Below are 13,037 nucleotides of genomic sequence, written 5' to 3' on the forward strand. Positions count from 1 at the left end.
AGGGAGAAATAGACCTGTGTAAGTCTTCTGTCAAAAGCGTTGTAAAAAACCAGAGCAGACATTTCCATCGAGGTGACTGTGATAGTGATATGTGCATTTGAGAACATTGCAAGTAATGTCTGATGAATGTTTGATGAGCCTATGCTTGTTCCTTTGACAGCAGTGACACCAGATACACAACAATGACTCATGCACTGATTGCCACAGGCAGACGAGGAAGCCCACAACAGCTTCACTTTTTCAGTTTTTATTTTTCTCATTTAGAATGGAAGGTGAAATTCTTCACAAATCTACAGTTTGCATGCAGGATCATGACACAAATACTACTAATACCATCACTCAGAACCATCAGCAGAGTCACATATGTGTCTGGCATATGTGTAATACATCTTTAAATACTTTAAAATGCCATTTTAAGGCCAAGCTGTTAATCTGCTTCACCTTCCTGCTCCTTCTTTTTCTTGCCACCCTTGCCTTTTTTCTTCTGGTAATGGCACTTGGCAAGGTCGCACACACAACGACAAAACTCTCGGAAGTTGACCTCGCCATCGTGGTTTTTGTCCAGCATCTTCATGGCTTCTTCGATTTCATCAGCGTTTATATTTCCCTACAGAAAATTCATTTTTACAGTTAGATGACAGCGTACAGTGAAAGAAAAGCACACATGAATGGTTGTAATGGATCTCTTACTCTTAACTCTGGGCTTTGTATTTCTTGCTCCAACACTTTCTTGAGCTCTTCTTTGTTTAGCTGGCCTTTCTTGCCTTCATCATCAGCATACTCCATGAATACATCCACAATGTTTGTGATGACCTGATCCAGACGAGCCATGTCTCAGGCTGCTGAGGGTGAAAATGTGGTTGTGAGCAGTTTAGAGGGAGGGAACAGTAAACTCGAAGCATTCAAGAAAGGAGGGGCAGAAAAGCTGATTTTACCAGACACAGCGACATTTCTAAGTATCAGTCAATGAGAGACAGTGGTTAATAAACGCCCAGAGCTTCTCTTATTTGTACTTTGACGGGAAAAGCTCAAAAACACTGTTAAAACTACTTTTAAACTAGAAACAATTAGAAAAGTGCAGGTTAACAGACAACACTAACATTTCTGTACATTTGAAGCTCACTATCTGAATGCGTCTTTTCTTTCTTTCCACTAAACTCCCTCCTCTGATGCCGTATTTTTAATCAGAACTCACCTTGTTGTTGAGGTCCACAAAGTAAGAGAGATCACGCCTGTTTGACAGGCTTCTCCGTTGAGACTGTTCTCAGACAGTGGGAAAGCCTCCTCTTAAAGAGGCAGCCAAACACACAAGCTCTGATCCTGTGGCATGGATACAACCACACACACACACACACACACACACACACCCACACACCCTCTCACCAGCTGTGATTCATGCAGTGGAAATGTGCCCCCCTCCACCCAGCAGCCACAAACGTCTGTTTCAAAGCTGAACCTCAAAGAAAATGTCACTTGAAGAGAAATATATGCATATATTTCTGATTTGTAGAATTATGTTGTTGCATACATTGACATTGTGATCATGTGAGTGCAAACAGAGTAGTGTTTCATCTAAGGCGTGGCGATCCTCTTCAATGAAAGGCTGCTCTGCTGAGTGGAAAGTTACATAAGTAGACTTCATCCAACCCTGAAATGGTGTGTTCAAGTCCCACTCCCAATGTTTGTTCATGTGGAATTTGTGACTAGATTTCAAAATATAGTCATACTTGTGAAGTTTAAACTGGGGACTTACCGCTTAGTAATATCAGGAGCACTTCCAAATGCATGTGGGTTACTTCAGTTTATTTTGTGGTCTCTAAGAGGTTTTATTTACTTCTTTTGTTATCAAGAATAAAAATGGAAACAAAGTGAAGGATTGATTTTTATTGTCTTTGGAATTCAACTTAAATTTAATAATCTTGTTTATCTTAAAAGCAGCATTAGTAGAGTCCTGGTTTAGCCCATGAGCCGAGTTTGAAGCTTTTATGGCACTGGCTTCTAGCTAAATTCCTAATCACCAGCTATTTGGCAGTTATGCCCCATGAAGAAGGCTGTCCTTATTAGGAGGACAAGGGGAAAGCTTTCTGAGTGAATATGCTTATCATTGCTAAATGCTAAATTTAAGCAATGTAATCAATTTCTCTAGCTTTAACAAAAAATTACATTTGATTTATAATAGCCTGGCAGGACAGTATTTGGGAAGGGCAGAACCTTTTAAAAAATCCCTAAAAATGACTGGACAAGCATTGTTTCTGTCACATTGATTACAGGCCAATCAGAGCAACAAACACATGACATCGAGGGCATGTGCCACCTTGGAATTGAATTGTATAATGCATGCCCAACAGGCTGCAGTTATTGTTGTTCACTGTCAGTGGAGTCAGGTGGTTACTTAAACTACCGCTGAAGCCAGTCAGGACAAAAGCAAAACATCTTTTCAACCAAATAAAGCTTTCAGTGCAGTTCTTTGCTGTTGTTGCAATAAAGAAATGTCCACTTCTGATAAAACTACTACTATAGCTACATCTGTGCTAATCTCTTCATCAGCAGTCACTGTATACAGATTTCCAGTGCAAGTAAACCTGCCCATAGCTACCACCTTATTCTCCTAAATGATACTGACTGGTCCATTCATTCTCTGACTGGGGATGAATATTTCTGATTAAGGATTTACAAGGTGGATCTGCCCGAAGACAGACATGGAATCTGGCTGTACACCGTACATCTCTGACAGCCACTCTCACAGACCGTTCACCTGAGACGCCTTATATCTCAGAAAGGAAGTGCCGTAATTTGTCCGTACAATCTATTACCGGTTTTGTTTTGTTTTTTTAAATTACACTTTATTCTTAAACTAAGAAAAAAAAACACATTGCAGAATAAGAAATATTCCATAAATAAAATAGAGGAATAGGTCAAATTCTAATCCAGGATTAAACTATGTATCGACCTATTTTAGAAGTAATTCCAAGAAAGTTGGCTTGCTTTAGCTTCATTAGCTTTAGCTAAAGTTAACAGAGCTATGCTAGCGACATATTTCACATCACTACGGAAGCTGATGTAGCTTAGTCCTCGCAACATGAGCATTAGCACATATAGCTTAAGGTAACAGAGCTATGCTAGCTACGTAATTCACTTCACTACATAGGCCAATGTAGCTAAATTAGCTCTCACAACATGAGCTTTAGCACATATAGCTAAAGCTAACATAGCTACGTTGATATGCTTACATAGTTGCTTAGTGAGCTAAGCTTTAGCTATGTTAGCTATGTAGCATCGTTATTTATAGCTAAGTTAGCTTTAGCAATGTGAGCTTTAGCATATGTAACTAAAGATAACTTAGCTACATAAATCCTTGTCTTGCATCACTGCTTTGTGAGCTTAGCTTTAGCTACATTGGCTACATAGCTCTGCTATCTACGTAGCTTACACAGCCAACAGAGCTAATTTTGCTGTGCACCAATATTTCTATGGAAGATTAGTTTTTTCCTGTAACAATGCTGTTTACCCAGTTTTATAAAACATTTTATAATTGGGTTTTGCTGGTTGGGTTTTTAACTTTTTATATCCAAACCGTTACCTTAACCCTAACCCTAAACTGAAGTTTAGTCTGATTTTTTTTTTAAAGCTTTAGCATGTGTTTCTATTCTGAGACATAGGCTTATGCTTCTCAGATGAAAGGTCTGTGAAAGTGGATGTCCGAGATGAAGGGCCTGCAGCCAGACTGTCTCGACTTGGCAAAGTTAGATTGATCATTGCCTGTACCAAAACGTACCCACTCCTTCTCAGAATGGTAAGAGCATTTTTCTGTAATGTTGAAGTCGTGGGAAAACCCACTGAGTTATAAAGTCAGTAATGTCATGTGTGTCTAGCCATGCCAGTACCCACACAAAAGTCAGGATGGCAGAGAGGATAGTACGGCTATACGGCATTTGGCCCCAACAAGAAGCTGTCAAGCCTTTTTAAGCTAGCTCCAAAAACTAATCAGAACCAGGTCGAGGAGGTGAATGTTTTTATTGAAGAGGTTCACACTCATACAAATAATCCGACATATTTATATACTGATATTATTATATGAATTTTGCAAGGTGTACATTTACTCAGCCTTTTAGGGGCTCATCCATTTCCTTTTCCTGCCCAAGAAAGTTGTATGAATTTTCAATACTTTAAAACTTATCAATACTAAGATGCTTTAAACGAATAGAGTTTCTCTTATTCTGATGATAGATATTACCCAAAAGTACTGAAACAAAAAAGAATGACTTTTATTACAGAAGACAGCTTAGGAAAAGAAGTAATCTGTCAAAGATTTCATGCCAACTCCAGCACAAACAACTCCAACACTGCCTGTATTGTGCAATTTCATTGGGTATTGAAGTTTGCTTGCAACATATGAAAGTGTAAACATTTTACTGTAATGACAACTTTATCATGCTTACTCTAATTTTCATTTTTTTCTAATACATTAAAATCCCCATTAGTCCCAAATCTTCTGAAAAAGTCTGTTTCCATTTCTGCAGGTCTGATCCAGATGTACTCCCATTCATCCCTCTAAACTGTTACATAACTCCAAACTGCTTTTTCCGCCCATCTCTTCCAAAGCAGCAGAAAGGCTGCATTTTCTCCCTCTCTTCTCCTCTCCCTCTCTTTTGCCAAGTCTCATTCATTGCTCAGTTCAAACAGTTAAGCAGCAGCCTCTCTTTCACTTAAGCCATATTACTTTCACTTTAAATGGCATCAGTTTCTCCTTGCAGGGGAGGAAAAGGAAACAGAGACGAGAGATCATGTGACGTTAATTACAAAAACTTGGTCTCTATATCCTCTGCTGGTGGGAGTGTGAGTTACAATTTCTCTGCTGGGGAGGTTCTGGACCTCTGCAGAGATAAGTCTGATTCAGGAACCAAAAGAATGACTGGGAGAATTGATAAAGATGAATAAAGATTTTAGAGAAGAATTAACTGTTATCTTGGCAATATTTGATCATATTCCTTTATTCTCCTTAAAATTGACCTGGGGCCCAAGTGTTCAAAAGTAATCTAATCCAATGAAAGGTAGCTGATGTGACCAATTAGAAGAGGGCTGATCAAATGGAAAGAGAAATACAATATTGAACCTGATCAGGCAATCCTTCTTGAGTTTAAAAATATCAAACAAAACATTTGAAAAATGAGGCATTACTTTAATTTTGCTTTTAGGTATATGAGATAAAATTGAGATTTACGGAAAAAAAAGGTTTAGTCCCCATGAAATATTAAATCATAAAGCTGCTGATGTTAAAATATTCTGTGGAAAGCAGCTGTAAGAAGTTTTCATATTGGCATCCTCTATAGATGAAGTATAAGGGCTATGAAGTAAGAGCACTGGCAGTCCTGGAACCTATTGATTATCTTGTCTGTCAGATAGATAATATAGTACTGATACTTCAGAGCTAAAAAAAAAAAAAAAAAAAAAAAAAGAGCCACATTTTCTTGTGACTTCCTTGCAACCAATGGGTCTTAAGTAAACTGTGTCATGATGAGTAAAAATTTAATATTTGTCAGGTCTGTCCTCAAGAGGAAGTGATCATTTATGATTGTGATGAGTTTTTGAACTATCTGATCTGTAATGGATTGTCAGCAGAACTTTTAGGCAGAAATCTGCATGTAGACAAAAGTTTTTGTTGTCAACAATTTTTCGGTTTTGCTACCCATACTGATATTTTCCTCATACATCAAAGTCTGCTTATACGTGATTGGCTTGTACAGTTCAGACTGTAAATGTACTACAGACAGAAATCAGAGCTTTGCCTACTCTGAAATTCCAGACCTCTGCAGATTAGGGTTGTCAGATTATACATTTTTTTAAGTCAAAATCAATAATGGATTTGATAGGTGTTTGCAATTGATCATATTCTCAATTGCATGTTAAAACTCAGTTACTTTGCATTTCAAAACATTTTTTCATGTCTAAATTGGCAACACTATTCTAGAACTGCCTTGATTTGAAAATCAGATGAATGCAGAGATGTATTTTATGTGTTTGAATTTCATATTTACTATTTAAAATAGTGCACTGCTCTAGAAGTGTGCTCTAAATCTGTGTCCTGTTGCACCAGCTATACGCAAGTTCTGCCTTAAGTTCTGGTGTAAAGTCCAAACTAAACCCTGCGTTGAAACTAGTTAAGTTCTAACTTAAGTTGTGTCATTGTTCAGTTGCACCACAGAGACATAAGGTTGATCTAAAGTAGTAGAGATTTACGTCCAAAATAACCAGAATATTGTTGCAGATATGACATATTTAACCAATTACTGAACAGCATTTTTTCACCCAGTATTAGCTACGGATGCTAACAGCTAACAATAACTATGCTGAGTGCCATTAATCCTTAAACAGCGTCCAGTGTGGATGAAAAATATGACAAGGCATTTTACATATGTGGGTATTGTGAAGCCTAGAGTCTAAACCTAGAGCCAGTTTAAAATAATAACACTGACACTGAGTGGTGAAACAATAACACAAGATAATTTTTGTCTGCAGAGGAAATGGGATCTTTTTATAGTAAAATGAGAGTTGAATTAGGGTCCCTTTTTATAAACATCACTGTAAGAGCGAGATGAAGTCCCCACTGTGTTAGCTTGACTAGGGTGCACCTAAGAGTGGAGAGAATGCATTTTTAAAGATTTACTGTGTGAATTCAAGACCTGTACTGCATCTAGATTACTGCTGACATCTAAGACTATAGACGATCCAGTCCGGTTTTCTTTTATAAAAGAAAACAGAAGTTAGTTGGATTACCTGAGCCTGAATTGCAAAAAGTGAATTTCCAAATCCAAATAATTATTATCATATAAGTGCAACTGCATCCAGAATAACAATTTTCCTACATTTTGGTTTGCTCACACTCAGGCAGATAGAAGAGGAGAGGAACTTTTAATCTGTGTCGACTGTGGCGCCCCCTGTGGACAAAGCAGCTCTTCTGCTTGTCTGATGTTGTTCTTCAGATAGAATAGTTATTTTCTTCTTAAACAAGGATCTCATCCTGTGTTGTTTTAATTTGAGTGTTTAATTTGTTGATTTTATTTTCTACAAGCCCTATCAGTCCAGGAAATATAAGACTCAGAAATATTTCTGTGGATGATGACATCTTTATATCTATTATAGTAGCTAACAAGGTAACACAATATTTCTAAGATATAAACTCTGAATCTGATGTCAGTTGCAGGAGTGTTCAAATTGAATATAAGACTTTAACGACATCTAGTGGTGATGAGATGACATGACTTCCTGATTTTTTAAAACTCGTATATGATCAGCAGATGGCATGCTGGCTGGGCTGTGACCACACCTTACTAAAAAAAATGTATTTGGCATGTATTTAAACTGTAACCTTGTTTAATATGGAAAGTGTTGGTCTCTTACTGTGGCATCCATTTGCTAAACTCATGCTAAGTATATGAGAAAACTATACCATGATGAATTGACATTTTGCTTTACAGACATCTTAGACCCTGCCTTGTCAACAATTTCAAACAATTTTGATGTTATTTACAATTTCATTATACCTATCTTTTCCAGGACAGTCTCAAGTTTTTTAATTTCAGTGAGGTTTTCCTGGTTAAATGGATTTAAAACATCCTGATGAAACTCATGGTGGAACATATGATGTTCCACTGTTTATTTTAGGCTTTGGCAGCGACTCTAGCCTTAAACTGGGATTGTCCTCGATGCTTCCCCTGTTGAGTCACACAGGCACTACCCTGTTTTCACTGGCATTTTTATTTCCTCCCAGCGGACCTCAGGGTCTCCTTTTCTATTGTTTAGCATGAATACTTCATTTATTGACTTAGTCGCTGCACGCTCTCTCTTAGCATGTGTGTGCAGAAAATGTTTGATAAATTTGCTACCTTTCTTTAAACTGTAACCCAGCTACACATTCAGTATTAATCTACCTGTTTTTTACATAACTAAATGTACACATGTGTGGATTGTGGCATGCATGCTAAAATGGTGTGCAAAGCCTTAAAGATACAAGTATTAACAGTTTTTGATCAATTACACTCAGGGCTCAAGAGGTCAAAAAATCAGACTCCTCCCCTGCTCTGCTAGAGCCATGACCCATTTAGAAATGACTGATAATTGACCAATTACCTGTGTTACATGTGCTTTAACATTTCCTTGAACTACTTCTTATGCCACATTTTTCCTATCAAAATGTGTGGAATTCAGTGTTTGTTGATGCATGTCATATTAATTCCCCTCTGGTCTGTTTATACTCCAAACAGCTGCAAGTGCTGCATAAAGTGTGTGATAACAGAGGAATGTGAATATACAAATGTCAGAAAAGAATCCTTCAAACTCCTCTTGTGAGCAGTGGTAGGCAAGCTGACTGCTCTACACAAACATGAAGAATTGACATTCAGGCATGCATGCTGCACTGCCTTCAGACCTCATCTGTTATCAGCACATTCCCATATTAAATTAGTTACACAATCGGCAATCAAGGAATATTTATGAGAGAAATGAACTGTTTCATGTGTGTACTCTTCAGCGCCAGAGCACCTTATCTCTATTAGTCTGATGTACATAACAAGCAAAGAATGTGTAAAACTATGTGCACAAAGACATATGAACAAGTGATCACTTAAAAACAGAATATTCAGACATTTTTACTTGTGAATCTCGCACATATCGTGCCACAAATTTATTTTATTATAAAAAAAAAATTATGGTTATCCCTATTGTTTGCTCATCACTTTTTGCCCTTCTTTTGATGGAGATTGAACATCTTTTCACAAGTCATGGAGAGGCCGGCAATCAGGGGGAAAAACTCTTCGAAGTCCAGCTTATCATCTTTGTTGAGGTCCAAATCCTTCATCATGCAGTCAATAAGTTTAGGGTTGTTCTGGGCCTGAAAGAGCATCAGCAGGAAAGGTAAATAGTCAAAGTCAGAGCATTAACTATATCTGTACGCTAATTCACACTGTGAGCAGAGATTTAAGTTTTATAAAAAGTTTCTTACTTTTGAGAAGCTGGGTAACTCGGTTTCAACAAGTTTTTTCAGTTCCTTTTTGCTTAAGGTCTTCGCATCACCATCTTGAACAGCGTAGTGGTGAAAAATTCTAATCAGGGTCTCCATGCAGTTTTCCAACTCAGTCATGGCTGCAGTAGTAGGTGCTGAAAGAAGGGAGAGTTTTGGTATAAATTTAAAACGAAAGGCACCTCTGTTAAGCTATGATGCAGTACATGACACAATACAATACTGATATGAAACAGTACAGTATGGACTGTTAAGCAGTGTACAAGGATATGATACAATGCAATGCGATACAATTGATAAGAACAATCCATCCTGGTACTTTGCCCGAACAATGCAGCCTAATCTCTTTGTGGATTAAAAAACATTCCATCAAAATTAGCAGCAGTAAATCAGAAAGAAGGGATCTTAAGGGATTTAAAAACTTAAAAGTTTAACAGAGTCTGATGGTTACTGGGAGCCACTTTTCTGATCAAGCATTGGCATCATAACATTATCAAATAAACAAAGTTACAGGTGTATTTGAGAGTCTATCTGGACGCTTACACCAAACTTGACAAACAACCCCTCTTGTGAACAGAGACTTCATAAAATGACATTACATGCATTATGTGTGTGTTTCAATTATATTAAACTAGTTTGATCTTAAGTAAGTAAAGTTTATTTGTATAGCACTTTTCATAAACAGCAGTCACAAAGTGCTTTACACAGATTAAAAATACAGAGAATAAAAATGATGATAATGAAATCACCACATGACTGCAATAGTCATAACAACAATAGTATACTATGAAAATATGAGCAATATCATTAGAAACACACACAGTATAAAGAGTTCATATTACATGACAGAAGAATAAATTAATCAACCAAAGGCCTTTCTAAACAGGTGAGTCTTCAACTGACTTTTAAAGTCATTCACAGAGTTTACAGAGCGCAAAGACAGGGGCAGTTCATTCAACATTTCTGGGGCAATGGCTTGAAAAGCTCTATCACCCCGAGTCTTTAGTTGGGTGTGTGGGATAGAAAGATATTTTAGTGTGTTTGATCTGAGGGGGCGGGACGTCTGGTAAGGGTGGATGCTGTCTTACAAATAATCTGAAGCTTGACCATGCAGGGATCTGTAAGTGAGTTCGAGGATCTTGAACTTGATTCTGAATGTAACAGGGAGCCAGTGAAGGGATCTGAGTACAGGATTGATGTGGGAGAATTTGTTTGACCTTGTTAGTACTCTGGCTGACTGGAGGCGATTTAGTGTGTTGAGGGAGGTGAAGAGTGAAATACAATAATCAAACTGTGATGAAATTAAGGCGTGTATGAGCATTTCAAGTTCAGCGGGGGAAACAAGTGACCTGAGTTTATTAATATTTCTAAGATGGTAAAAACATGATTTTGTTTTTGCTGTTTGATGTGACTGTCGAAAGAAAAAGAATGATCAAAAATAACACCTAGGTTTCAAAGAGTCTTATAATTTAACACATCATTATTAGGTAAAAGAATGCAACAGGCAGGCAAACTACAGCTCCTGCTAAGCACAACAAAGGTACTACACTCAATCACTTTACTTTTGCATTATTTCAGCTCAAAGTCACAAAGTGATCCTTTTAGACTCCATCATTCAAGGATAAAGAGTAATAAATTAGCGTTTTTTTATTGTTTGAAGCAGATAGCACAACTAAATGGTGTTTAACTGTGCTGCTTTCACTGCTTTCTGATATACTGTCATTCACTTGGGGCATTTTCAGCTAAATAGGGCGTGGTACGTCTGGTGAGTGGGAAGTTACACTGCACTGCTCATATCAATATGATAGGGTAAAAATATATGGAATGAAATGATATGAGACAATATTACAAAGTGGGATAGAAGTAGATAGGGAACAGTGTGTTGCAGTATAGTGCAATACAATATAATATGCTATGATATGAAACAATGACACACTATACACTTCCTTGTCCCCTTGAGGAACTTTATTTTGGTCAGCAAGTGCTTAAACTTTCACTTCTTTTATTTCTTCATGTACCTCACAGTTGTGGTTTATTACTGTGTGGAATAACGATTTTATATGAATAAAGCTAGTTTATTATTATCAAAAAATGTGAAAATGTAAAGCGCTAGAGCTTTTAAAATACAGGTCATTTCTAAGTTATCCATAGAAAAGTACAGATCTTCGAAAGGTAGAGGAGTAGTCTTATAAATGAGAACATTACTGTAACTAAGTATATTTACCCAAGTAGAAACCACTGCAAAATGTACCTCTTGTATAAATTTTGTATTTTTACTACATGCATGTATTTGATATTAAGTCATTAGTAACTCTTTAATTAAAAAAAATCTAAATATGAATGGAACTTTTTCTGAAAATTAATCTACCTGGCAGTATTAGGACAAATAAATAATCAAACACTGATTATAGGCTACTTCGTGTGTATTCTCATGCTTATGCTTTAGAAAGTCAACTTTGAAAACTTTTTTTAAAGAGTTTTTTTTACGGTGTTTGAACTCTTAGTGAGTTCTGGTTTCTTTCAACACTGAGGCTGCTTTATCCAAAACTAACATGTTGTCAGATGAGGATGTGGGTGTTGGTTTTGCTGGCACTCAAACTAGATTCTTCACTTATCACACATCATATTCTGGCGCATAAAGCCAAAACCATATCTCAAAACTCCTACAACTCCAGGTCTTCTTTCTCTATTGAGCTCCTCACAAACACGAGACATACAGAAAAGTGAGGCTGAGAATAGTGAAGTAACTGAGGAGAGAGATAAGACAGGACCAGTCGCTACATGCCACAAGTGGAAAGTTGTGCGTAATGCGCCAACAACGCCCCGAAGTTCCCCCAAGAAAACACCATGAACACTGACCAGACCGAAAGTTCTAGAAACGGGAAGCTTTGAATGAATCCGTGACGTCTCTGGTAGCATGAAGGAGAACAACGAGGCTACGAATTTACTGTTCTTAATAGAGAATAGTGACAAGCGCAACTTCAAAATGTAAGCAGGAAAACGAGCATTAGCCAAAATATTGAAAAAAAGGAACGTAACTTACCAGAACACAGTGAGGCAGGAGCTCAAGTCTACTTGGTAAAGAGTGCAGGGGCTCAATGAAAGTTCATACAACAATTTATAGTCAGCTCGACAACGCCCTGTAATGATGGGAGGGAGAAGAGAGGGAGGGGTGTGGAGACAAGAGAGGGAGCTAGAAACGTGGAGTGCAAACATACCATCCCTACCAATGTTTTCCCACTGTCATAGCGACAGATAAAGAGGAAGGGCAACTGTTAGACACGACACTTCACTCTGAATACCGTAAACACAGTTAGAAGAGTTTATGACGCAGCTGGTACACCGCAGTTCTCAGGTCTAACCCTCATGTGAAGCTACAGTCATAATTAGGTCATCAGGTAAAGGCATAATGTTGACATGTTGCATTGACAGTTGCTCAAGAAGTTGAGAAATAGGCAAGTCTGGGCAGCAGACTTCCTGAGAAAAGAAATAGTAGGAAGGTAGGAGTAGGAATAGCAGGAGGTTTTATGGGCTCTGGTGGCTTCTTCAGGTCCAGTTTACATCTGTTTCCTCTGGATATAGCTTAGTACCAAAGGACTTAACTTATTGTTGGAAATAGACCACAACTCAAATTTAAGACTGACGGAGCAACATAGACTTGAATGACTTATTGACAGGTGAAAAAGTAAGCTACCATACTCAAGTACAACAAGTTAAAATCTACAAAAAGACAGTACTTGTCTATGAATCTACTCAAATAAAAAGCCTTTAAGTACTGAGGTGTTCTACAGTACAATGCATTTTCCTTATAAGAGAACAGATTTCCAACCAGGTTGTCAGGGTAAAGTCACACCTCTGTATTAAAATTTAATACAATCAAAATTGACAGTGTTAATTAAACTCATATAGAGTTAAATTTAATGCTTCTAATGTGTCTGTATTGTTCCACACTAAACTGAGTTAAACCACACTTTTGAAAGTGCCTAATTCAGTGGACTACTTTACTCATGGTTTAAATGTA

General features: G+C 37.5%; 1 protein-coding gene across 1 annotated transcript; it reads right to left on the reverse strand.

Annotated features, from left to right (window-relative positions):
- Positions 1–231: 231 nt before the first annotated feature.
- On the reverse strand, positions 232–12,216 carry LOC121513528 (repetin-like). Its single transcript, XM_041793330.1, has 5 exons — positions 12,060–12,216; positions 8,999–9,153; positions 8,732–8,887; positions 691–834; positions 232–607 (listed from the first exon to the last, which is right to left on the reverse strand). The coding sequence occupies exons 2-5, from the start codon at positions 9,134–9,136 to the stop codon at positions 428–430; spliced, it is 618 nt and encodes a 205-aa protein (XP_041649264.1). The 5' UTR covers positions 9,137–9,153; positions 12,060–12,216; the 3' UTR covers positions 232–427.
- Positions 12,217–13,037: the final 821 nt, after the last annotated feature.

Source organism: Cheilinus undulatus, linkage group 8 (genome assembly GCF_018320785.1).
Source record: "Cheilinus undulatus linkage group 8, ASM1832078v1, whole genome shotgun sequence".
Lineage (NCBI taxonomy): Eukaryota > Metazoa > Chordata > Actinopteri > Labriformes > Labridae > Cheilinus > Cheilinus undulatus.